The sequence below is a fragment of the Athene cunicularia genome (genome assembly GCF_003259725.1).
Source record: "Athene cunicularia isolate RWA chromosome 27 unlocalized genomic scaffold, athCun1 chr27_part1, whole genome shotgun sequence".
In the NCBI taxonomy this organism is placed as follows: Eukaryota; Metazoa; Chordata; class Aves; order Strigiformes; family Strigidae; genus Athene; species Athene cunicularia.
The window spans coordinates 4,480,377-4,507,217 of NW_020799138.1; the positions used below are offsets into that span (position 1 = coordinate 4,480,377).

Here is a 26,841-nt window from a genome sequence, read left to right on the forward strand (position 1 = left end):
CCTGCCCTCACCGTAGTAGCTCTCGCGGTAGGTGCTGGCCATGAGCTGGTCGCGGCAGGGCGAGTACCAGGCGATGCGGCGCAGCCCCGGGGCACCCACGAAGCAAGCGCCCGTTGGGGTGCGGAAAGCCTCTTGCTGACCGTCCATCACGTTCCAGTGCTGCAGCGGGGCACAGGCCTGCGGACAGGGATGGGAACAGGGTGGGTGCCCACCCCACCACCATCCAAGGGCGCCCACCCATCTGCCGGGTGCACCCACCACCAGTTTGCCATCCCAGCTGGTGACCGACGCCCCCAGCCACTGGTTCGACTTGTAGGTGTGGAGATTCAGGGTGCTCTGGGTCTCGGTCTCGTCCCCTGGGGGAGCAGGAGAGGGGGAGCCTGTTGGGCCGGTGGCCCCCCCACATCCCCCCCCCATCATCCTGTGGCACCCACGCACCCGTAGTGTCGATGAGGAGGGGGTGGCAGGAGGGCTCGCTGGGGTGCCAGGGGCAGAGGAACACGGCACCGGGCTGGTCCACGCCGGGCTGGGAGGTGTTGGCGTGGGGTGCCCCCACCACCACGCTGGGCCTGGGGTGGGCAGAGCGGGTGTCAGTGGCAGGGAAATGGGTGCCATGCCCGGCCCCAGGACTCCAGCGTCTCCCTACCTGCCCTCCGTCATGTGGAAATCCAGGGAGAAGCCAAAATAGCTGCCGGGGGGTCCCTCGTACACGGTGGGTTGGTCCTGGAGGAGCCCCAGGGTGGGGGCCAAGCGTGGCCCCCCGAGGAGCAGCAGGGCCCAGAGTAGGGCAGCAGCAGCCCCCATCGCCACCCTGAAATGTGGCTGGTAGCCCCGCACAGCCCGTGCCAGCCTGTCCCCTGCTTATCTCAGAGGATACAGCTGGGGACAGGGACCGCAGGGATGGGGGACACAGGAAGGGCCCCCCCCCCCCGCACACAACCACTCCCACCAGGGAGCCAAAGGGCCACTGGGGTGCAGCGGGGGACGTGCTGCTTTTGGCTGGGGATAGAGATGCCTGGCCCGGCTGGCAGAGCAGGGCAGGGGGTGGCAGCATCACCGGGGACATGGCGAGGGGTTGGGGGGACACGGCCATGGCAGGAAGCAGCACAACAGCCTGTTGCCCACCACCCCCCTTCCACCGGAGGCTGGGGCCGAATCCAGCCCGTGCCCGTGCCTATCTCGGGGTGCAGGCGGCCACGGCCTGGCCAGCGGAAACATGGCAGGGAGGGGGATGGCCACAGGGTGCAGGGGCCTTGTCCCATCGTCCCCTGAGGTCCCCTCCAGAGCGGGATGGAGCGGATGGGCTGGGGGACACCTGGCTCCCCACACTGGCCCCACCAGCACTGGGCATCGCCACCAAACTGTATTCCTTTCCCCAGAGCAGGGACACCCCAAAACCCTTCCAGGGGCGAGTGCAGGGCCAGGGCAGCCCAGCCACCGGGCGCCAGCGCTTTGCAGGGAAGCGGCTCCGGCGAGGACACAGGTGCCAGGGTGGGGGCACAGGAGCCATGGTGGGGGGACACCTGCAGCCCAGCAGACAAGGGGGCTCCTTGGCAGAGGAAAAGCCGCCCCAGCAACGCCACATCGGGGCTGCAGCAGCTGCTGGGGCCCAGCCCTGCAGCAACAGCCACGGGAGCTGCTCGGCCAAACCCACGTGTCCCCCCTCGGCTTAGCACACTTGCAGAGTTAATTTAAACACGCTCAATTAAGGCCACTCAAGCTGCCGGGGGCTCCTCTTGCCCATGTGGAGCTGGTGGCAGGGAGAGGCAGCGGAGCATCTCGGTGTGAGCCAGTCTCCATGTGGAAACGGGGTTTTCAGCCTTTTAATCTACTCTGAAGCTGTGGGTGGGAAGCAAGACAGGGATGATGGGGGGCCGTGGGGTCCTGGGCCCCCCAGGGGGGCACAGGGTGGTCCCTGCAGGGCCCCAGCAGCGCCTCGGCCCCGCGCCAGGTCTGCACCCACCCCTGGGAGCAGCTAGATGGTAGATCCAGGGTCTCAGCTGCAATCAGAAACTGGTGGGATTTGCCCGAAGCTGAGGCTGAGCCCTGGCTGTCGGGCTCTGCAGACTGGGAAGGGTTTAGCTGAGCCCGGCTCAGCTCCATGCCCCTGGGAGAGACACATGCTGAGCACAGGGGTCTGCACGACGTACCACCTGCTCCTCTTTGGGAGGTCTCTTCCCAGGCTGGCGGCAGTGAGCACCCAAACCCAGCTGACACCCACACCAGAATTGCTTTAAGGCAACTCTAATTCTTTCCCCCATCAAGCGAGTTAACTCCACAGTTCGTGCACTGCTTCCACACTGTCATTCAATCCAGCCAGCTGGTTCCAGGGCCACAGGAAAGAGGCCGGCCCAGGCAAGGGCAGGTTACACCCCGTACCCCAGCCCCAGAAATTTTCAGGACTTACTTTTTTTTTTCCTTTAACCAAATAAGGACCTTTAGCTAAGAAAGGAGACACTGGTGCTGCTCACCCTGAGCACTCACCTCCTCCAACACCCATTCAGGCTTGTGAAGGCCAGGGAGACCCCCAAAGCAGGGGCAATCCCCAGGTTAGAGGGACACTGCTGTGCCACCACCCCACTGCAGCAAGGGCAGAGACAAGGCTGTAACCCAGCTCAAGAGCTGCTGGAGAGAAAAATGGGGAAAAAAAGCCCCAAACAACCAAGATGGAAGAAGGGCTGGAAGAGCCCAGAGCAGAAACTTCGCTGCTGGCAGGGTGGGGAGAGGTGGCATCATCCCCACATGCTCTGACCTGGGGGAACCTTTGGTTGAGCCATGACAGCCCAGAACAGCTCCAGCACCGCTGCCCCGAGCACAGCAGGGACAAGGGGTGCAGCACCCCAACACCCAACTGCTGTGCTGGCTGCAGGACCAGCACAAGGGAGGGTGCAGAGTGGAGGGACGAGGTGGGCAAGACAGAATCCCAGAATCCTCGGGGTTGGAAGAGCCCTTGCAGCTCCTCCAGCCCAACCATGAACCTCACCCTGACGGTTCCCAACTCCCCCAGATCTTTAGCGCTGGCTCAGCCCGACTCTTCAACCCCCCAGGGATCCCGGGGACTCCCCCCTGCCCTGGGCAGCCCATTCCAACGCCCAACAGCCCCTTCTGCACAGAAATCCTTCCTCAGAGCCAGCCTGACCCTGCCCTGGGCAGCTTGAGGCCATTCCCTCGGGGCCTGGCGCTGGGGCCTTGGCTCCAGAGACTCATCCCCCCTCTCTGCCCCCTCCTGGCAGGGAGTTGCCGAGGGCCAGGAGGTCTCCCCTCAGCCTCCTCTTCTCCAGACTGAACCCCCCCAGTTCCCCCAGCCGCTCCCCAGCAGACCTGTGCTCCAGACCCTGCCCCAGCTCCGTTGCCAGGAGAGAACCTGCAGAACTCACCTGATTCGTTGAGGGCTCCTACCCAAAATAATGTCCTTTAAAAAAAAAAAAATTAAGAGTAGATTTTCTCTGTATCCAGCTCAATATCTTCTAAGCAAAGTACTGCAATGAAAAGTACTTTTACTCGAACCAAGCATCTGATACTGTTATTTTAGGAAAAAGTCCTGGGCTACAACGCAATCAGATGCAGCAGCTTCAAGTCATCTCATGCAAACCACACATTTTTTTCCACAAATCATTGGTTTATTAGAAAGGTTTTTTTCCCCTCATTTTACAGCATATATATATATTTATATATATATATCTTATGTGACAAAGTTAAATACAGTCTGTTTATGCTTGTTAAGTAATGATAGGTTAATTATTTTTAGCACTATTCTGGAAGTCAAAAAAACCCCTGACTGCAGTGTGAAGGGTGCCAGAAGACGCATATTGAATCTAGAAGCTAATGAAGCTCAGCATTGAGACATTAATACTGTATTCTGTTAATTATTTACAGAGAAATTGAGTCCCTTTTTTTGACCATTGTGTTTCAGTCCAACCTGCTCAAATGCAAAAGTTTCTTGTTTAAAGAGTGAGGAAGCTCAAGGTTTCGGTCCTTCGATCTCTCCCCTCCAGGTCTCAGTGCTGCACATGGGGAGAGGATGGGGACATCAGGCAGCAGCGTGTGCTCCACATCCCCTCGCTGCCTGCTCCTGCCTGCTCTGAAATCAGGCCCTAACAAAGGACCATGGGGTGCCCCCGAACCACTAACACGAGGAGGGCCTGCGCCTGAAATACTGAGTCAGTGGGGACAGCAGCAGCTCGTCCTGGCACGCTGGGAAGAGCTCGTGGGGGAGAAGGCTCCCACGGTTAGTGTTATCTGCAGCCAGCGGACGATGCTGCAAGAGCAGAGAAATCCCTTCTGGGACACCAGGGGCAGGCAGGGCCTCAAGGGATGGGTCCCAAACCACCTCTCCCTGCGTGTACAGTGGCTGAAGGCTCCTCCTTCACTGGAAGACTCTACTGAACTGCACAGCCAGGCTGGCACCTGCAAATCACCGCTTCAAACCCAGGGGAAAAAAAGAAAATAAAAAAAAAAATAAAAGGGGGGTGTATTTTATACTCTGGGAGACAACCCAAATTCCTGACACTCCTGAGACTGCCTCCAGTGTCGATTCCTATAAGCAGCTGCGGGGCAAGGACAGGGAGGGCGCAGCGTGCCCCGTGCGATGCCCTTCATTAGCTGTTAGAGTCACCGGTCTCGTCCACGCACCTCACCTAGTCCAAGTCTCACTTTATTTTTTTTTTTTCTTTTCTTCTGCAAAATGCTAAATGAAGATTATTTTTTTTTTACATTTTATAGTACATAAAAACTTCAAAAATACATGAGCTTGATAAAATATACATGCTTAGTCATTTTGCATCTAGCTGAAACTATAAAGTTGAACCTTTACAAGTGTCTTATTTCACCTACAGCAAACATATTTACACAAAAGCCACCAGAACAAGTACCACTAAAAGAACTGGCTGTAAAAAATATTATTGCGGTATACTACAAATGTAACCTTTTTATATGAGCTACAAAAAGCAGCATCTTTGTTTACAGAGTTCAGTGCAATTCTTTACATTAAAAAAAAAAACCAACCTATAAATTAATAAGGAAACCATCAGTATTACAGAGGAAAGAATACATTTTACATACCCCGGCCGCTCTTCCCAGTCCTCTGTATTGCTTCAATTCCTAAAGGGATTTTTCTTCTCTCTCTCATCCAAGTGCCTCTTTCCCAACACCACAAATGATGGAAGTCAAGAGTGATATTCCCCCCCTCCCTGCCCTTCTCAGGAGAAGGGTGGTCAAAGCTCAGATTGACATCACCAACCTCTCCCCCAGTCCAGGCCATCCGGAAGGCTCCGAGGCGCAGTCCTCACGCAGGAGAATGCTAATGGAGGATGGAGAAGGGTCAGAGCTCTGGGCATGCACGCAGCTCCTCGCTTCAGCTTTGAAACAAGATCTTACTTCCACCTTTGCTGCTCAGATCAAGAAAAAACAACCCTAAGTATGCAGCGACAGGGTGCCAAGAAATCTCCTGTGATGCTTGAAAACTGGTACTGGCCCAGCCAAACCCCGAGTGGCACTGCCCTTCATCGGCCTCCTCGCCAGGATCCACAGCTGTCAGTTACTGAATGTTTTATCACCGATTACAAGCTGGATTCAATCATGCTGACTATTTTAATTAGATGACCTCATTAAAAGGATTTTTAAAGACCTACTAGCATGTATGAAATCTTGTTTATCATATACAAGGCGGCAGAAGGAAGATGACCAAGTGTAAGAATCCAGGGAAAAAAAGCCTTTCCAAGTGTCTCGCTGGTCTACACGTGAAATGATTCTTGTAGGAGAGAGTGCTGCGACGTGCACGGAGGTGTTGGGGATGCGAGACAGTCCCTGGTAGCAGATATACACAACGCTCATGAACTGACCCACCGCCTGCTGCTACCCAGCCCTCGAGCCTTTGGCTTCTTTGGCTGCTAAAGAGTGAAAGGAAATTCTCAGGGCCTCACCTGCCAGCTGGATCTACTTCAACCCCTTCCCAAAATGCAAAATATTCTCCTTCCTCCCAGGTTACTTCATTTTGTCCTTCATGTGCCGTGACTGGGTGGGTGCTGCAAGTCCTGTCCTGAGAAAATAGGGTGCAGCAAAGGATGAAGATGTAACGCTGTGGCGGCTGCAGCAGCAGCGGGTCTCGGGGCAAGAAGAGTTGGGTAAAGAGCGTGAGGAACCGGATGAAAAGTGAAGGGGCCTGGATGGATAGCTGACGCCGGAATGATGTGGATGGGGTGGCTGGCTAGAAACGTAGCGGGGTGCCCTGGAATAATCGAGTGGGTCAAGTGGGATAATGAAATAGGGGTCAAGTGGGGCTGGGGTATATGATGAACCTGAGCGAGAGGCTGGGGGTGAGGGTGAGGGTGGATGCCGATGGCAGCGGCGGCGGCGGCAGCGTGGTGCTGCAGGATGGCGTGCTGCACCGTGGTGATGGACGTGGCCGAGGCTGCCGCCGGCTGCTGAATGTGGATGGGCTGCAGGGCAGGCGCTGCCGGCGCCAGGGCCGCCGAGGCAGGGAAGGCCTTGACCTGCTTTGCCAGAAGTTGCTGCTGAATGTGCTGCTGAGCAGCTTGTTGCAGCTTGCTGTATTTCTCCATTTCTTCGGGTGTAAAAGTGATCGGCTGGCTCTCAAGGGGTGCCAGAGAGGAATCTTCGCCTCCTTCCCGATCCCCTTCGATGCTCGGCTCACCGCTCTGAGGCACATAGCCAGGAAAGTGCTCAACATCTGGAACCAAGGGCATCATACTGGTTTCCACTGGGACCGGCTGGTTGCCCCCGTCGATAGGTTCTAGCCCATCGCCATCGCTCGGATCTGAGAGGAAGTTGTGTGGCATGACCAGATCCCCAGAGCCAAAGCACTCGGGGAGCGTTGGCGCTTCAAGGGGAATGGACGGCATTTCCACGGCAGGTTCATCACGTTTCTGCTCATCCAGAGGTTTGTCCTGAATTACCATCACCACCTCCTCCAGGAGAGACTGGCTGGCCAACTGAGCCTCCTCAATGCCTTGGGAAACATCCTCTGAATCCGACAGCTCTTGATCCTCACCCCTCTCCAAGCCAGACTCTTCGTATCTTTTGGCATTTGGTTTTCGAACGGTTGGCAGTTTCCCAATTAAGGGGAGAACCGGTTTGTTGCCTAAGGAAGGAGGAAGTTTTGGGCCAAAGTAGCCCTGGGGAGGATCTTTGAGTTTTATGCCCACCTTGTTTGCCCCTGCCAGCATCTCTTCAGGAACGCAGGGCTTCTTCTCAACTTTCCTGGATTGAATCTTTTCCAAGAGAAGCTTTGCAGTGACAGAGTTTCTCTCCTCTGGACTGCAGTCACCTTCTGAGACCCTCCCTGTGCCAGAGCTGCTGCTGTTTTGGGAGAGCGAGCCAGACCCTTTCAGATCCTCTCCTTTGCCATCCTCTTTCTTCAGCAATGATCCTTCACTTCGGCCTGTGCGGAAATAGTGAGGAGATTGCGAGCGATAGATTTTGGACCTGATAAAGTCTCTTCTCCCAGATCTCCTCTCTTCAGGGCTCTCATGGCCTCGAGAGCCCTTTCGTGAGAGAGATCTCTGGGAGTGGCTCCTCGTGCTGCGGCTGCGGTCCCTGCTGTAGCTGCGGCTCCGCTTCCAGCTACGACCCGTCACGCTTCGGCTTCTCCTCTTGCTTCGACTGCGGCTGCAGCTGCTGCTGCGTGTTCTGCCCCGGCTCCTTGATCGTGACCTGCCTCGAGGGTGAGTTCGGCTCCTGCTTCTACTCCTCGACCTGCTCCTGCTCGAGCTGTAGTCATCTTCAGAAGAGGAGTACTTATGCCGCTTCGATCTGTGGTTGGAGCTGTTGTAGTCAGAGTCATCCTCCGAGTCGTGGGACCGCTTTGAATGGCACCTTGAGCGGTCACTGTAATCGCTGTAGCTGTCGTCCGAGTAACTTCTGCGGCGGCTGTACCGGCTGTGGTCCGAGGAGGCATCGGAGCTGCTGGAATAGGAGCGGGGAGAGGAGTGTCTGCGCCCCGACCTGGAGCGGCTCCTGGAGTGGTCACTGCCAGAGTCGTAGTCGTCGCTGTACTGCGAGGGGGATTTCTGCCGGCAGTGCTTCCTGTGAGAGCCCTCGTCGCTGTCGTAGTCCCCGCTGCTCTGCCGGCTCCTGTGGCTGATCCTGCCCAGGGAAGGAGCCGAACACCGTCTCCTCAGAGCAGGCAACTGCTGCAGGTCAGCCTTGTGTTTTTTGCTGCCATGCTCTTGGCAGGGGATACCACCATCCTCTTTTTTACCGCTACTTCCCTCTTCAGCAGACAGAGACTTCCTCTGGGACTCCTGAGAGCACCGCTTTTTCTTCTGGAAATGGCTACAATCTTCAGACAATTCAGTTTTTAGTGCTCGTTCCAATTCAGTAGAAAGACAGGATTTGCCTTTTTTGTGTCTGTGTCTTTTCCGTTTCTTGGGTTTCTCTTCCCCCAGGTCAGTTTTTCGGCCCTTCTCATCAGCTTCCTCCTTGTGTTTACGTTTGTGTTTGCTGGACTTTTTGTGCTTCTTTTTCTTTTTGTGTTTGTGAGACCTTTTACTCTTACCAGTTATGGATTTACTACTGTCCTCTCCCTCTCCCTTACCAAGGCTCACCAAACTGGACTCCTGCTTGTTCTGGGAGCCACAGGTGGACAGAGATTTGTTTTCCATTTTTAGAGCAGAACTGTTAGCTGCACTTTCTGCCTCCTTGGGTTTGCTTATCTCACCGGATTCTGTGCTCTGAACGTTTTCTTTACAAAGACCCCCTGGATCCTTAGATTTCTCTGCCCCTTTACCTTTAGCATCTTTGTTGCGAGAGAGCTTGAAATCAAAATAGAGGGGGTTACAGCTGTATGAAACCGATGGTTCTGCTTTGGTAAATATGAGAAGTTCTGAAGGCCACTGGAGAGTCGTGCTCTCATCTTTACTCAGAACGGGAAAAAAGGGTCCGGTTGGATGCTTTGGTCCTTCAGAGGCATCTTTACAGCCCGGGACAGGCTGAGCGACTTCTTTAGTAGTGTCTGGCTCAGGGAGATTGCTCTCTGCAAGATGCTTGCTCTCCTGCATACTTGCATTTTCTAGGCCTTCTTTTAGCTCTGTTTTGCTCTGCTGAGCTGCAGTTTCAGTAGTACTCTGCTCCTTCTGCTGCCCCGTGCTCTCAGCAGCCTTCTCTGTGTGCTTTCCCGGTTTGGGTTTTGGAGAATTACCCTTTTTAGTTTCATGCGTGTTTTTTTTGTTCACATTTTCAGCTTCCATTTGTTCGGTAGACTTCATGAAAAGCAGGAATTGAAAATTAGGCTTTACTTTACAGTGGGCTGGGGGAATATAGTGGTAGTATTCTGGCTCAACTGCCATTGGTCCATCTTCTCGTCTCATCTTTTTTAGTTTAGATAACGTAGTGGCTAGAGATCCACTATCTTTGTCATGTTGGTCATCTTCCTCTGCCTTGCCATCAGAATTATTTGTGCTTTCGCCCTCACCAGATTTCAGCAGATTCCCTGCATCTGATGACCCTCTCTCATCAGCTTTTGCTCCATCTGCAGAACTTGATTCTTCCACATGGTCCTTGAAAACAGAAGCTATGGTCTCAAGCTTTACTGGGGTCTTCTTTGCAAAGGAAAATGACACACCTATCTTCTGCAGTGGAGTTCCCAAAGCGTTCTTAATACCAAAGCTGATGGCCTGCGCTGTCTGCGTCGGCATCTGGCTTGGCATAACAGTGCCACCGACCTGTCCAGTGTTTAGGAAACCTCTGTCCATAGTCATCTCTGTAGCTTGACCAGAAGCCGTCTGGATGAAAGAGCTGCTGTTGGCTGCAGAATCGTCATCATCTCCACCCTCCTCATCCACAGCCACCGTGGTGGTTCTGAACATGGGTCCACTTCCAGGAGCACTGTATGAACAAGTTAAAATAGAGAAAACAGTTGACAGACATTTGTATACCTCTGCAGTTGGATTCACGCCTCATCTAAATCAGTCTTTTACACATTTCAAGTGCCCTTGTGTCCAGAAATATGCATTAAAACAGCATTATACAGCCATTTGCATTTTTAAATACTATTAAATAACTGAAGAAAACGTATTGCTGGATAAAGCAATTTGGGGATGCTCTGGACTACTGGTTTAGTGAATTCACTCCTACCAAAAACACAGCATGAGGCCAAGCTTAAGCATGAAGCTTTGCCCTCAAAACTTGCACAGGATTACAGGAGCAAGAGCGCCAGTGCCATGCAGTCCCAAGCAGGACTCCCACACACCTCCAGGGGTGCTCAGGGATCACCCCCACTCACCATTCAGGCTGCCTCCTCTGCTCAGCCAGTTCGTGCAGACGCCGGAGGGCTTTCTCCTGCTTTCTTTCATCTTTACGTGATCTTGAAGAGACATTGCGAGCAAACTCCCTTTGCTTGAGATCTTTCAACCTCTGAGGCAAAAGAAAGCAGGAACGGATTAGATAAAAGCAGTGTTTGGTTAAATGTCCAAAAGCTCTTTGCTGTAGCGCTGGAAAGTACACTGTGAAGCCCCTTCCCAGTAACATTTATTGAGCTAGGATGGCGCAACAGCATCTTAGCATCTTAGCTCAATAAACCAAATGGAGCACGTTGCCATCCTCCCAGTAGCTAAATGAAAAGACAACTGTTGATCACTTTTGGCTATGACATCAAATCTGTATATATGCATTTCCAATCAACATTACTGGTTTTCTTTAGCATGTACAATAAAGCTGATTTCAAAGCAACAAGCAAATTCTGGAAGGAAAAGGGAGGGGGGGGAAAAAAAAAAAAGACTGTTTACTTTGCTGCTCTTGCAGGGTGCAAATGTACTTGACAAACAGTGCATGACAGAATTCTTAATAGCATGGGCCAAAAAACAGAAAGGGATTAGCTGGTGCAAGAGAGTTACCCAGGTATTGTATCTTACAAAAGCAATGTACAAATTACATTGGAAAAGGTGCCAAAAATCCCATGCAAATGATTCCATTAAGCAAATAAATAATACAACATACACCACAAACAGTTACTTGCTTTCCTGACAGTAGTTCTGAGACAGTCTCTCAAGAAACAAAATGCTCTAAGATGCGATGGAGTCTTTTGGGGCTGAACACTGTAGAGGGCAGAAACACTAAGCTCCCCAGAAATCTGATCGTATGAGGAAGTAAACCCAAAGCCAAGGAATTTCAAACATCAGACATCACTGAGGAAATCTAGATATCCAATTCTAATAGAAATTGAACATCCAAGACTTCAGAAAAATTTTCGAAAGTCCTTGTCTCAAAGAACTAGGAAGAGGCTGCTGTTCTTCCTTTGAATACATGTGAAACATCACAAGACTTTTTTTGTTTGTTTAAGAGTGCTATACAGAAGTTTAAGTAACAGAAAGCAGCAAAGGAAGACCTCTACCATCCTAAGGGATTAACTTTTCTTTCTTTGGTGCACAATTTGAAACCCTTTCAAAATGCCCAATTCCAGAAAGCATCGTGTACCCAGCTTTTGAAAAAGTTTCTTGTTTTTCAGGCATTTTGTGAAGGGTCAGAAAGACTAACAGTACTCAAAGCAGTAGTCACTTTAGAAAAATTCTCGTGCAAAATGTACAATCATTGGTGAATTCTAAATATACCTTTCAGCTGGCTGACTCTGTCTCTTCAGTGGAGCAGAGTCAGACCGGTACACACAGAAACCAACCCGAAGTTCAAATTAGAGGAATTAAGTTGGTCCAATGTAAAGAGAACATTGCTTTGTGAAAAAGGGGAAGATTTGACAAGACAGAGGATTCTCTTACCTAATTGTATTTACTAAATGTGGTTGAGCATTACCAAAGTCAGAGGGGAGGACACACAAAAAAAAAATACAGCTATAGACACTAGTAGAAACTCACTCTTGTGATCTGGACTCCAAAATTAGAAGGGTTTGCTTTCAATACATCAGCTGAAAACGTCACATCACAAAGAAAAGAACAGAAAGTAAAAATAAAACAAGAGTGGAAGAGAGGGAAAAAAAAAATAAAAAGCAAGCATTACTACACATGCTCTTGGTGTGTCTGTGAGCTATTCTACGGAGAAGGAGCTGAGCCAGAAAGCTATAGGACTCGGCTTAGGGAGTCTGGAGGACAAGTGGGGAACACACATACACATACAGACACAGCAATGATCCCACCTGGAACAACAGAGCTACTTTCACCAGGACAAGTAAAGGGCTCAAGGGTTTTGTGGTGTATGTTAAATGTTGAATAGTAAAGTTTTTTCCAAGGGGGAGGGAAAAAAAAAATATGGACTAAGCAATGCTATCAGCTTTTTCATGCTGATTTAAAAAGTGTATCTAAAATGCTCCAGGAAGTGAAAGTCACCAACAGCTGACAAAACTATTTAACTGGGGTTTGATGCCAAGTCTCTAGATCACTCATCCATTTGGAAAAAAATATGACCCAGCTATTTACAACAGAAATGAACTGTGACCTTTTATTTTAAAGAGGAAGGTGCAATGATGCACTCAGAAACCCACCTCCACCCCCAGACGTGGCCTTAAACATCTCCCTGTGAAATAAAACAGGCTTAAAGTCAGTTTATAATGATTCTGCTGCCCACAATGCAATCCTGTCCTGGTTACAATGGACAATTTTAATGAAAACAGAGTTAAGTGCCTATCCTTAAATGCTGACCTTTGCATATCTCTGCTCCCCAAACCTCCCGTTCTCAACACTTAGAAATTGAAGTGATGAAGCAAATGAACTACCCTGATGCACTGCAGCTCCAGAACAGGCAATACAGGCCAACACCGAGCTACGCTGCTATCTGTGCCTTTTAAGATAATAAACCACTAGCTGTGGTTTCAGGACTGCCGAGAATTTATTACTCCCCGAACTGGGGAAAAATCGGTCTGATTTTACAAAGCTGACTTTACAAAGGACTAAGTGATCTCAAGGCTGAGTTTCTTTTTTTTCCACACAGGGGCCAGATCAAAGGGTCTTGCTGGTAAGTATAGCACAGAAAAGCTCCACAACTGCACCATGTCATCTCCTTAGAAATGTAAAATACGGAACATAACATAGCTCAGCATCTTTGACTGACCTAAAATGATGCACCTCTCATCAGAAATGATTTCTCAAGTTTGCAAAAGAGCCAGGTTCCAAGAAACCTGACTGGACTGTGTTACCTTACATAAACGCAATCTGGGATAGGGGAAGGAGGGACAAGACCAGACTGCTCATCTGTAAAAACAAATCACCACCAGAATAGATGTAGAACACTTATGTTCACAGGCAGCTGATTAGCACTGAACTAAAATAGCCAGAACTTTTCAAAATATCCTGTCAGAGTAACCCCACTCATTGTTTTAAGTTTGTAACTGAATCCAGTCATTTATCCAGGCAAAGAACAGTGGATAACCAGTTAACTACAGCTATGCCTACCCACCTCCCCCAAACTTAACTGGAGTGAAGCAATTAAAAGCCTGAAGAGGACTTTCACAGTAATGAAAGGAGAATATCGAAGTAATGAAATGCTTTTCAGCACACTCCAGGTCTCAGCCTTCCCAGAAAGCTATCTGAACTCAATTCATATTAAAGCTAGGCTTACACTACAGAAATTTCCATCTAATCCCTAGGCAAGTGTTCATTATTCTAATCCTCAAAAATCTCTAAATTACTTTTTGGACCACACCATATGTGTGGGTGTTCACAGAGGCTGGACAGTCGTGGGAGGACAGTTGCAGAGCTGCCCCCCAACACAGCAAAAGAAATTTAAATAAGAATGTAACATAGCCACTCAATCATCCTCAGGAAGCTTCTCCCCACCAACTATGGAAAAGAAGCCCCGGGAACCCATCTTCTTGGGGTGAAACCAGACTTTTAGTCTTCCCATAGTGCTCAGCAAAACTATAATTTCAATAGGATCAAAGCCACCAACCTCTATTAAATCAAACATATAGATTCACGCTACTGTAGGATTGAAAAGTTAGGAAGCATTTTTTCTGAGGAAAAGCAGTATGTTTTCTAAGGAAGTAGAAGGTTTATCTAAGCAGCAACACATTTACAAATTGTAGGTTGACGGTGACCATGAAGCCAAGAAATATTATTCTGCTGCTTTATTACTTCAGCTGTAAGAAGGCCACATCAGTAAGCCCAGTGACCAGCAAATAAGAACACAGATCATTAGCTCTAAGTTTGCCTGTATTTCTGTATACTAGAAGCAGTACTTCAAGCCTCAAGCAGTACTTCACTAACTCAAGCCTTCCTTCAGCTTTGTATTGTATTTTATTAATAGCTGCCACCCACCTCAGATTTGTAACAAAGAATAGTATGCTAAGTTTTCAGCCTTGCTTCTAACAAAATTACTAAGTAGTCTCCAGATTTGAATGGGAGTGCAAATCAAGCTCTTAAAAAAAATGGTTTTCTGTAAAATCTCTGGCTACCTCAGTACTCCAGCAAAAGAGGCTACAGTAATGGATTATCTCCCAATCACTGCATAGCTCAGGAGAGGCCAAATTGACATACAATGCCATTACCTTCAAATTCTCTTCAAATCGGCTTAAATAAGCTGCACTCCAGAATCATTTAAAAGCTCTAGAGATAGCCCATCACAGACACGTGAAAGTGGTTAAATAAAAGGGGGGCAATCAGGATTCAGAAACCGACATAACAGGAAAAAACTCAGCGCAGCTGTGGCAATTGTACATGAGATTTTGCTGGTGAGATGGCATCAAGGTAAGACCTCCCCCAGTACCAAACTGGAGTGCAATGCTTTTCAGGTTCACGACCAGCTGTAAATGAATTTTCTCAGTTTAAGTTGACAAAGCCATGCAATTTTGCTGAACTGAGGCCCATTCGAGAGGCATTCTTTGCCAGAAATTGAAGAGCAGAAAGAGATAATTTCATTCTCAGAATAAAAAAAAAAAAAAAAAAAAAAAAAAGCACTCTAATACACTGCTTTACTAGACCTGAAGATCTGAGACTTTCATGACAAACCTTATGTTCAGGAGAGAGGGACAGACTGAATCCACGTACAGTGAAGATTTCTGCATTGGCTTGAGACAGGAGGCAGCTCATGTGACAGCACAATGGCATTAGAGCCTACTCCTCCCTTGTTATTGTTCTCAAGTCTCTCTGCCAATCCCTATTAAATAAAATAATAATGTACTTTTCATTACACGCCAGCAGATTTCTGGCTTTCTGAACTTTTGACGTGTGTTCAATTCTTTGCTACAAAAGCTTCTGGGAGTGAACTACACCATTAGCTAAATATGAGCTCAAGGGATGGCAGCCTTTATAATTTTACATAAGTGAGAACACAAGCCCTGCTTATTTTGTTAATCAACATTCTTTGCACGCTTGTAAGTGAAGTAAAAAGAGCAGAGGGGAAATGGCACACAACTGCAGTTTTATTTCATCTTAATTTCTACCCTGACACCTCATTTTCAACTTGGGAAAATATACCATTGCAATAATGCAACACAGATAACCCAACGACACAAGTCTGCCTGCCCTTGAGGAGACTCACATTGCCCATAATCACAACGTCCAGACCTTGCATACCAAAAACTTGTTTTATTGAACACTCTCCATGTGCAAATGCTCTTCTCCGAATGTGTTTGCCATCAGCAAATGAGCAGCTGAACAGCTAAAACTGGGTTAAGAAATATACCACAGGTTTTTTGAGGGTAAAACATTTCTAGAGTAGAAAAGCCTCCCATGTAACACCAAGGATCTTAAGAGATTCTCTCTTCAGTCTTCTACATTCAAGCTGTGCTTGAAGATACAAGTTTTTGGAAAGCACAAGTCCAATTCTCCCCAAACCAGAAAGTTCAGGGTTTGGATTTAGAGTACTCATCAACCACAGCAGTGACCACGTTGGTAATTTTATTGTGCTTTAGCAGATCCCTCCCCCTTGGCATTAGAAGCAAAGATCCAGATAATTAGGGCATGAAGAGAACTGCAGATCTATAGATTCAGTTCTTAGTTCCACTCTCTTTCCCAAAGAACTTCTTTATGGAAATACCTTCCCTTTAGGCTTTTATAAAGAGAATCTATGAAGAATTAATCATATACACCTCCAGAACACCACACAAAAAATAAAATGAAAGCTACATAAAAGACTGCATTTCAACACCGGTTAGCGTTCTCACAGTTAACCTGGCAAAAGTTCACACAAGATGATGTTTGTTTTTCACAGGGAATTCAGAAGGCGAATGTTTTTATTCTGTTGGGTCAGTGACTAAGTAAACAGCTCAACCCTTCATCAGGCGTGCTAGCAGGAAAGAGGTGACTGTATAGGAGATTCTGTAAGTTCCTGGATGAAGTAAAAAAAAACCCACCCAACAGTAGAAGCTGACTGTAAATGCTACATTATTTACACATAAGATAATTCCAACAATAACAATTTTTGCAAGCTGCTCTAAGTGATGGGCAATACAGATTAGGTTTATTTGATATGAAGCTGGGTGGAACTGGGGTGGAACCCCAGATAAAGTGACCCATTCATCTTCACGCAAATCTAACATGAAGTACTCTTGATGTCAAAACCCAAACGGCCCACTCAGATGTGAAGCCCTAGAGGACACATTCCCACTAAGTCCAGAGTATTTGAGGACTGTGGGAGCTCTCAAGCATCTGGACATCACATTATCTGCAGGAAAGCAGCACAGAAATACACTGGGTCCACCTTCACTACCCAAATTCCTTGCTAGCTGCAGGAGAAGTTTTCTTTCTACATTTGCCTTCCTTTGCATTTGTCTGGTAATTATTACTAATCTGCTGACAGTCAAGACGGTGCAACAGAGGCAGGGGTCCTTCACAAGCTACCAGTCCTACTAGTTGCCGAGCTCAAGATCTTACAGCTAAAAAAAACCCATTAAAGATATCAATAGCTTTCAAGGATACAAAAAATTATGACATCTATGGTTACAGGCTGCTCACTGAAGGATCTTCAAGGGAACGGAGTTTATCTTCCCTTGCAGAGCCATCTGTATGAACTGTACAGCTTCCCCGAGAGGGACTGACCACTTGGTGAATAGATAGGGTTACTGTTCTTTAAAACACCTGTACTTCTCATTTCAAGTATCAACCTAATTAGAAAGAAAAATAAATCTAGAGAACAACGCTGTACACCTCCAACAAGATGTTTCAAAATGCAGTGACTTAAACGGGCCCATGGTTTGTGATAATAAATTGGAGATCATTTTCCCAGTTAAGTTAATCTAGATACGCTGCCTTTTGGATAAAAACTTAGTGTTGAGGTCGATTCAGACATATCCAAATGCTATATGAAACCAGTAGAGTCAGACAATAATGATAATAAAACCTCCCCTTTAATTGTTTGGTGTTGACAAGTTGGTGGGTCCAAAATTTATCCGGTAGGGATCAATACACTTACCTATCGTCCCTGTTTCGCAATAATCCTGAGTTCCTTCCTGGAATACAAGACAGTGTCTTTATAACTTGGGAGCAGTAAGGGATCTGAGGATGGAACATCTATTTACAGGGACAGCCTAATGCTCACTGAGCCACAGAAGAAATAAGCAAACACTTCAATGTCATGGGTATGTGTAACTAAAAATATTTAAAAGCAAAAATGATCCTGTGGAAATCTGTTCTACAAGCCAAGAAAAAGGCAAAACCAAAGCACTGTTGCCTCAAGAATTACCACTGAGAAGATAAAACTTTGCAGATAATATATAGCAGGCCAGTTTGCTGTAATTATCTAGGATACCATAATGTCTCATCTTTCCAAGAAAGCCTACTGATTAGCCTACTTTTAGGAAAACTTTATGTTTTTCCTCAAAAAATTTGTTAGCTTTTATGTAACCTTGCCTTCTCATTTCTTGTCCAAAGAGGCAAAATATGAAACATCCACGTGCAACATAATATAAAAAGCACAGATTTTTTATTTTTTTTTTTTCCAGACTACCTTAAAATTTAGAATAGACTACTAGAAATGAGCCTATCCCTGAGTGGTAATGAACAAGCAAGATAATGTTACTTATGCAAATTTACCTTCATTATTTCTAGGTAGTTTCAAGTTCACTTACTGAACACTGACCCAACAGGGTGACACACATTTCAGCATGACAAAGCTGGACAAGCAATTTCTTCCCTAAGCAAAACATGATTGCTTCTTCGTTTAAATCCCTCTGTAACTAGAAATTAATACTGGGTGACGTAGCGAGAGTATGAAGGCTCATTTTCTCCAAAGCCTGCCTGAAGGTACTGCAGTGAATGCAAATTATCCAAGATCACCAATTCCTTTTAAAATAATCAGCAGTACAAAGCAACCCCCAAATCCTTTCCACTGATGAAAAGATTACACCACCCAATGTGTTCCCAAGACATTTTTCTTGCAGGTCACTTTTCCTGCACCTCTACTGCAGAGTTCTTTTACACCAGTGAGTAGTGGTTGCTTTCCACAGATTTGTTTCTTCCACAGCATCTCTAGATGCTCAACCTTACCAACTTCATGTCAGTCCCCCTATTAATCACCCAAAGGTTTTAAACAAGAGTTAACATAATCATACTGCATCACCACGCGGTAAGAATGTGACACAAACAGGTCCTTCCACCTCCTAAATAGATGCACGTCATTGCACTCAAGTTTCAACCAAGCTAATGGAAAACTTTAGATGAAGCATACTGCTATCAGGTATCACGACTGTGCCACCAGCTCGGTCAAAGCAGCCCGTCTTCTCAAAACAAAGTAAATGAATTAATTTCTGTTCTTAATTCTATTAAACCACAACTCATCACAGTACTCAAACAGAAATTTCCCTGCTGTGAGAATTCCTGTTAAGAATCCGTGAATTTACTTTGAACTACCATATCCTATACTTAATACACACACAAAAAAATCATGCTCTGTAATGCCATATTCTTGTTTTTAAACTGTTACTACACTGCTACTTTGCAAAAAATCTAGTACTCTACAGCACATCCTCCAGAAGTTATCAGCATTTTAATGATTGTATTGTTAGGATTTGTGACTAGGAGTATCAAAAAGCCTCCTTTGAGCAATTTCATGTCTAGATGAGCACAACACTGCTACCTGCTGTATGTTTACATCTCATTTAGCAGTTTCAAATGGTCAAATAGATCAGGCTAAGCCATGAACTTTTATTATTTACTGTGCAGTATGAAGTATCATGTAGATACTACAGTACATCCCTACCTTGGGACCAAAGCCAGTTCCACACAGATTTTGAATCCACCTTCCCCTGAGGGTTACAGAATTTGGAGAGTGCTCCGTTTTGACGATTCCTTTGACACAGCCCATTATTTCCTAGTCTGTTTTCAGTAACATGACAGAACACAGACTAAAGTACTAAAATGCACACGTGGCATATCATCAGTCTCCAGAGTTGTTAAAGCTGACGCTAACTGGGAGCCATCCCTACCCACATGTAGTCTTCCCAGTTTAACAGCAGCCCATTCCTGCTCGTGAGTCATTCAAAACTGGGATCCTTGATGCCAACTGTGGATTGGGGTGGTTTGGGTTTGTTTTTTTTTAGATGTATGGTGAGCATAAGAACCTCAATCTCAAAATATCTAGTGACATAAAACACCTATTCCCGGGGCTATAAGGAAAACAGATACACTGGGGAAATTCGCAGTATTAACCACAAACAAGACCACTGCAATGAATACAAAATTGATGAACCGTGCTATCAACACTTGTTTACCTGCTTGTGAGCATGATCGTAAGAGTTTATGTGGTTGTCAAACTCTTGATGCTTTTGATACTGCTTGTCACAGAGTTCACAGTAGAAGTTTGCTCTGAGGTCTTCCAAAGCCTTGGCAATTGCCTTTTCTTTATCAACATAATCCTGCAAAATTAAAAAAAAAAAAAAAAAAAACTATAAAACACACTGAAAGATGATGAACTAGTCCTATAAGGAAAAACAGTCCTTAAGAAAATCTTGGCATACACCGATGATTATATTTATTAAGCTGAGCAGTCTTTGCAAATTCATAGGCATGAAGGATTAACTGCAACACCAACCTAGCCTTGACTCAGTTTCCTAACATAGAACATAACCTTGTCATTAGCACAGGTACCAGTAAAAAGCGACTGCTTAAAAAAAAAGTATAGTGCCAATGGCAGGAAGACAGTTCTGCAGCTGCAAGAGGAGAGCCTGCTGGATTGTCTGAGATAAAAGGAGAGGTTCAAAGCCTCATGCTAACACATAAACAAACTGGCAGCTGCCTGCTCATATAAGATGCACAAAATACGCATCAAACCAAGGAAGATCACTGCTTTTGGAACAGAATCTTAGAACTTTAAATACTGATACTTCCTCCATTTTGAGTGCTAACAGATGTCTGCTTGATGTCAGTTCGTCTGCAATTCAATAGGGAGGATCAGAGATCCGCGGCTGGGAAAGCACAGCTCAGAAACCGTGGAGCCTAATTCACTTCAGTGTAATTTTGCAGTCAGTGAAATCTTCCCAGGAGCAATGCTGTCCATTAAGCTGAGCTCAGATACAGTGATTACACTGGGAGTGGGTACAGGTAGGTAGTTGCCAGTTAATAAATGAGGGGGAATGAGATTGCTTTAGAGGTTGCAGACAGTAATTTCCTTATATAATTCAACATTTGCACAAGTCAAAACCAAACCTTCAAGCAAAGGTGAGGTGTCTAAATTGGCAACGGTCAGGTCCTCCCCTCTGTTGTTTTAAAGAGAAGTAGCAGCTTCTTCACTGGCAGGAGCAAAAAGCTCTGGGACTCTGGAAATCCCAGTCCCTTGAGTGGCTGTAAAGGCTTGAAGTCCGAGTGCCTGGAAGCCAGCCTGTGCTGCTCCACCAGCCCTGTCCTCCGGGCACAGCCGTGGGCAATGAAGAGCTGGGGGCACTCCGAAATGCACCTGGTGCCGAGATACACACTAATCTCAGGGCTAAGCAACTTCTTCCTCTAGCCAGGTCGTTTCAATTACAGCCCCACAAGCAAAATTAATAAAACATCACCACTCTTTACAAGAAAGCTGGGGAAGGTTTACCTTAACAAGATGGAAGCATTTACTCACGTTGATGCATACAAGAAGAGCAGCTACAAACACAACATTACAAACTACCCCTGTGTCAACATCAGCATACCCCACACTGCTATTTAGCATATGCCTTTCAACTGGAGTAAAGAGAAATTATATAAGAAAAAATAGCCTAACATTTGAGAAGGAGCACCTAAGAGTTTTTCTTCAATGCAAACTTCTTATGGGAAACTTCCTTGCATTAGCAAGAGAGGCTAGCAAAACTTTTTTTTTTTTTAAAAAAAAAGATAGGTTATGGTAGCTTTTATCTTTTTATTTAAGGTCTTGTTCAAGCCAATATGGTTTATCTTCCAGTTACCACATCAAAATTACATTGAAATAATATTGCTGTGTGTTTTCTGTAATGCAAAAATCATGTAAAAAAAATTTCAACACCCAAGGGGCGGAAAAATTCTACAGCTAAGAGTTGGAGGGTTTTTTTCCAATTTAAAGCACTGTTCACCTTCTAAATAATAATTAAAAAATCTCTTTCAAGTTCCTGCTTCCATTTATTACTGGAGGCCCTTGTTAAGAAGAAAAAAAAAGAAAAAAAATCAACAAAACTGTCTAGAGGTTTGAGCCTGAGGCAGGTCCCCCGGAAGCCAAGAAAGGAAAACAGAGCAGCGTGAGATCCACAGAACAATGACATTTAAAGTTCCTCTGAAACCCTGAACAAGCTTCCTGCACCATGTGTAGGGTTTTTTTCAGAAAGCATCCTGTGGCTAAACAATGAAAACACAGCCATTTGAGCGATCAGAATCTATACAAAAGAAGGGAATTAAAGAACATTTCTTGCTTGCTTCTTGGTGGCAGAGTTATCTGAAATTCCTTTGAGACTCACTGAATGGCTAATCAGGATGCGGCCACAGTTGGCAATTACATAATGGACTCCTGTGGAGCAATGAAAAAAATTATGCTTGCAGAGATTTTTTACAGATTAATACAGAAATGCAAGAGCCTAATGATAGAGTATGCTAATAAAAACACATCTGAACTGGGAGAGACTGCTGCCACTCCATAGAGTTCCTGAAAAAAATCTGTGCTGAATAATGGCAGGAAGACAAAGTCTCAGAGCGCAGCACACGTTCAACTGCATTTGAAAAGACAAATGCAAAACCCAAGAACTTTACCATAAATCGCATTGCAGACCTGAGATAAAGCATCATTACATGCAGTTCACACAAGAGCTCCTACCAACCACCCTGACACGAAGAAATACTTTGTACTGAACAGCTGCTGCTGGCTGAAGATGCCCAGCATCGCAGCTGGGGGCTTGCTGCAGGGAGGGATCCAGGCTTTCAGCCACACGCTGCCCAAGAACGGCCAACGCTGCCCAAGAACGGACAATGACACAGGCAACCCTTCCCTCTGTAGGGTGTGAGCAGCATGCCACCCAGCAGGAGACTAAAAACAGCACAACGGAGAAACTTCTTCAAGGAGAATGTGCACCTGGACATAGAGGAGCTGCTCAGCACTGGCTGCATAATCCCATTTAAGAGCACTACTTGCACTTTAAAGTGTGCCGAAGAGATCATTAGCTTCCTACAGCTCCAAACTAATAATTAGCTTTAAAAGTAATCACAATGGCTTTTACTTCTGAATGAACAAATATACTAGCAATTCACTTACCAAGCAAGTCAAGGTCTCAACTTAAGAAAAAAAAAAAGTCAGGAAAGGAGGCTGTAAATTTTTGTAGCTGAATAAACTACCTGCAGTATTAACTGTTAAACTGGTGAAATGGAACTTCAGATTTGCCATGGAATTGAAACTACTTTTCCACTATTCCTCAAAGAATTAAAATTTATGCAAAACTGGAACTTTAATGTCTAGGGCTCTTCAACCCTGGCAGTCTCAAATCTCAGGACAATTAAACAAGCAGGCGTTCCTAAGACTTGATGTACTTTAAAGACTGGAAGAGTGGATTAGAGGACTAGCAAAGACCATGTCTCCACAGGGAACTCAGAGCTAATCCATATGTTCTACCATGTCATGCTCAATGCCAACACGATGGCCCATTTTTATCATTAAAAACATAACAGTGTTTGTCTTACTAAAAGCCTCACAGGTTTTGTAAGCCCTATAGAAATTCAAAATATTTTTTTAATGCTGCCTGAGAAATTCTTCTGAAGAGATACAGCCCATCAATTTCTCAAAACTGGAGCCATGTCCTACCTTTTCAAAGACAACAGGACTTATGCAATAATATAATAATGAACTACTTGCTGCTTGCTCAGTAACAACAGATGATCTGCTCCACTTCCAGCTGATAAGTGCCCATCTAAACATTTGCATCTGCAGATTTTGCACTGACAACGTGGCAGGTTCACTAGAAAAATTTGGCAGCCCTGGTTGTAGAAAGGAAATGTTCTGCTTACCCTGAGACTGTTCTTTCCAGAACAGGAGCAAAACACAGAGAAAGTTATGCTGCTATCCTGTAGCTCTTAAGGAGCTAAACAAACATCAAGGTTAATTCCAGGAAGTGAATAACCAATTTGTTAAAATATAAATAATCTCAACAATGGCAAAGAACCCAGAATACTTAATTCCTACTACCATTACCAAAGCCTAACGAAGAGCTCTGTCCTATCAGAACAAATCCTCTCCCACTCAGCCCACGGAAACTTTGATGTCAGTGCCCCTGTTTCAGTACCTTGTATTTCTGTCTCAGCTCCTCGGTGTCTTCTTTCTCCACCTCCAGTACACGCCTCCGCTCAGTGGCATCTTCGGCATAATCAAGCTTTTTTAACCAAAAAAAAAAAAAAAAGAAGAGATGCAATTTGTCCCATAAATACTTTGCACTACTGAGAGTGCCAGAATGTGCAGTTTTGAAAAGATGAGGTTTGAAACAGAATCTTTGGATATTGTACTTCACTTTCCCTGTTTCATCATCCCACAGCGTAACCCACATGCAAAACAGCAATCCTCCTGAGGCGCAGGCTCCCAGCAGGACCCTCCACTGCCAGTGGCCTCGGCTCTGTGCAGTTTCACTTGCAAAGCCCAGGAATTTCAGATAGCATCCACACCTCAGAACTCAGGTACCCATGGGTAAACAGAGCATCTATTTTGAGAAGTGTTTTCTTACTGTGTTGATTTAAGAGCAAGTTTTTCTTTACCTTTGATGCACAAACTCTCACTTTTAAATTTCCTCCCTATCAACTCGAGAGCCATGCAAGGAGTGACGGGGTGCAGGTCAGGAGCCGGGAGAGCTTACCTCCATCTCCATCCTCCCCATGCCCATGACATCGTACTTGACGACGATAGGGATGGGATCTGTCCTCCCTGTAAGAGGAACACACACAGAGGTGGTCAGCAGCCAGGTCATCACCACAGCTCGCTTTACACATTGGGTTTGGGTGGTTAGAGATCTTGCCTTGGAGTGCAGAGACCAGAAAGCTACAGTGAACCAAACACAAGCCATTCTCACAGCTTACAGCCAAACCTACTTCTCAGCTCCAAACCCCTTACAGATAAATGCATCCTGAGTACTGATAGATGATATTAACTGGTCATGTAAAGTATTTGGTTGTTAATGTTCAACCATGACAAGTCCTAGGGTAGGGCTATTAACAGGACTTGAGACATTAACCCTCTCCTCAGTGCTTCCACATCAGACAATACATACTCCTCATCTTCTGATGCAAGTGAAAAAGCTATTAAATATATTTTACTGCTCTATCACATTAATAATTGATTAGGAATTTCCCGTAAAAGATGCGGAAGCCTCCCTCCCACCAACTTTTGTCCCTTCCCAAGACTAAGTAAAGCTGACCAAGAAGCGTGGCACAGAAGCCAAACTTCTTTCATCCAAAAGAACTGCCCGGCCCAGGCCAGGTGGTCAAGCACCTGCTTCCCAGCTCCTGCAGAGATGCTCTAGCACTCGCTGTGTCATCTGTAAGCTGTGAAAAGGACTAGTTGCGAAGAAAATTGACTTTGAACTAATCAAACTATGCTGGAGATTTATTTTTTTAAACATATCTTTAATCCACTCATAACCAGCCAAACAAAGCAAAATGGGGCAGACAAGCACTTTACTACCACAGCTTTTTAAAAAAATTATTATTATTTTTATTTTTTACATCACAACTGGCGCTGTTTGTTGTGATGTAAGCCCACTGAAAAAGTACTTACCTTATCCGGTGCATACCTTGAGTAAAAAAACAGAATGTTTACTTCCCTTATTATTGCTCTGGTTTTGGTGTAAACAACTGTTTTGTTATACACACATACACATATATTATACCTTTGGGCTAAAAGATCTACAAGTTTCAATCATGCCAAAAATATTCCATTGCCATTCACATGCACAAGAGATTAAAATCTTTAAAACTGCCTCAGAAAACCTGTATAGGCATTAACTTCTCTCTTCTCCAGTATCAGCTTGCTTAACTCCTGCAAAAGCGACAGCCCACAGATCTCAGACTCCACAAAGGGAACCTACTCCGGTCAGACTTGTGTCTTTTTAAAGTACAGAGGCATGTGTTTTATTTTCAGAAATAAATCCATTTAATTAATTGCTTTATGGTTTTGTTTATACGCCCACAAATTTGACAGGCATATATCCACCAAGTCCAAAAATAGTTATCATGCTGATCCAAAATAATATTTTGAATTGAGCTTTTGTTTGGGTATTTTAAGCATTCTCCATTTGAAAATATTTCTCTTACGCCCAATGGTATAATAAAGTAAGCAGTGACTGCAATTTTTAGCAAAAGGACCAAATTAAAGACAGGTTATAAAAATGACTTCCTAAGTGCAATATCACTTTCATAACGTCTCAGCCAGGGATTTACTGGTAAGTGGTGAACCCAAATGGAATGGCTGGCAACAAGTGCCAACAATTTTTTTTTTCAAAGCTTTTTTCTTTTTGTTTTGTTGGTGGTTTTGTTTGTTTGTTTCTCCAGCAATCGAGATCTTTCGATGCCCTGGTAAACCCCTGCGTACAAACAATGCATCAGTACTTTTGCCTTCTAAGGCAGTCAAAGTTTTTTGGGTTTTGTTTTTTTTCAAAATCTATTTGGAAATTGCAGTAGCAAGTGCTAGTGCCCATCATGTTGGGGAAAAATCAAGTTTGGACAGTATTAGAAATTTATGTTTAAACTGATTTTGGCAGTTCTAACACAAACAGAAACATCCCTTCTTAGCAATACCCTTTAATGAACAAGGATCAGACAAGTGTGCATAAAGAAAGGAAAGGAAAGGAAAATGAAAGACCAAGCAGAAGGATGATGGCTACAACAGAGAAAGTAAGCCTAACATATTGGTGCACTGATGACAAAAGGAGTAATTCAGTCTGAAAATAAAAAATTACCACTGCTAAGTTTACCATCACCACAACAAGTCCAGGATCATAACGCTGTAAAAAAGAAACACCATTTGTTAGGCAGAAACCATTAGGGGCAGAAAATAGGCCGTTTGTAGTAGGCAGGTAGGATGGGTTAAAAAAAAAAAAAAAATAATAATACGAGGCTTCTTCCTCACCCCTCCACCCCATCACCATGCTTTGCCCTGTGGAATCAGGGAGCGGGTAGATTTTGAGTAGACGTTACGTGTTTTCAGAGCTGCACTCGCAACCTCAGTTTTGGGTGTTGGAAGAGGCTGAGCTCCTGGTGACAGCCTAATTTAAAAGAGGCACTGAGGCACATTTAAGCTGGCAGTTTAAAAATGAAACGAATCAGGATCTTAAGGCAATTACGAATATTTTGGGTCAAAAGGAGCTCTGTTTTCAGGTAGGAGGAGAATATTCAATGCGAAAAGTGATGTCTTTGTTTTAAACTTAACCATCATTTCACTACGAATGAAACAGCACGGCAGCTGGCCAGCGCAGCCAGCCAGCATGACATCCAGCCCACAAGTGCCAAGTCCGAGCACTTGGAGCACGTATCACGGCCAGGG

General features: G+C 45.6%; 2 protein-coding genes across 9 annotated transcripts in view; both read right to left on the bottom strand.

The window, feature by feature from the left end:
• LOC113489109 (integrin alpha-IIb-like) overlaps positions 1–804 on the bottom strand; it is a 22,164-nt gene extending 21,360 nt beyond the window's left edge. The window contains exons 1-4 of the mRNA XM_026864623.1: positions 647–804; positions 439–569; positions 259–356; positions 6–177 (exon numbers count right to left, since the gene is read on the bottom strand). Coding sequence (XP_026720424.1) covers positions 6–177; positions 259–356; positions 439–569; positions 647–804 — 559 coding nt within the window. The remainder of the gene's footprint in view (positions 1–5; positions 178–258; positions 357–438; positions 570–646) is intronic.
• A 3,086-nt stretch (positions 805–3,890) lies between these two features.
• The window catches only part of GPATCH8 (G-patch domain containing 8), a 54,903-nt gene continuing 31,952 nt past the window's right edge, over positions 3,891–26,841 (bottom strand). For 4 of the 8 annotated variants that reach the window (XM_026864816.1, XM_026864818.1, XM_026864821.1 and 1 more), the window contains 7 exons: positions 24,161–24,228; positions 23,600–23,686; positions 19,607–19,750; positions 17,311–17,347; positions 11,823–11,872; positions 10,241–10,371; positions 3,891–9,843 (listed from right to left, as the gene is read on the bottom strand). In XM_026864816.1, coding sequence (XP_026720617.1) covers positions 6,000–9,843; positions 10,241–10,371; positions 11,823–11,872; positions 17,311–17,347; positions 19,607–19,750; positions 23,600–23,686; positions 24,161–24,228 — 4,361 coding nt within the window. In that variant the 3' untranslated portion in view covers positions 3,891–5,999. Of the gene's footprint in view, positions 9,844–10,240; positions 10,372–11,822; positions 11,873–17,310; positions 17,348–19,606; positions 19,751–23,599; positions 23,687–24,160; positions 24,229–25,077; positions 25,094–26,257; positions 26,303–26,841 lie in introns of all 8 variants that reach the window. The other 4 variants (XM_026864819.1, XM_026864823.1, XM_026864822.1 and 1 more) reach the window with 3 other exon arrangements.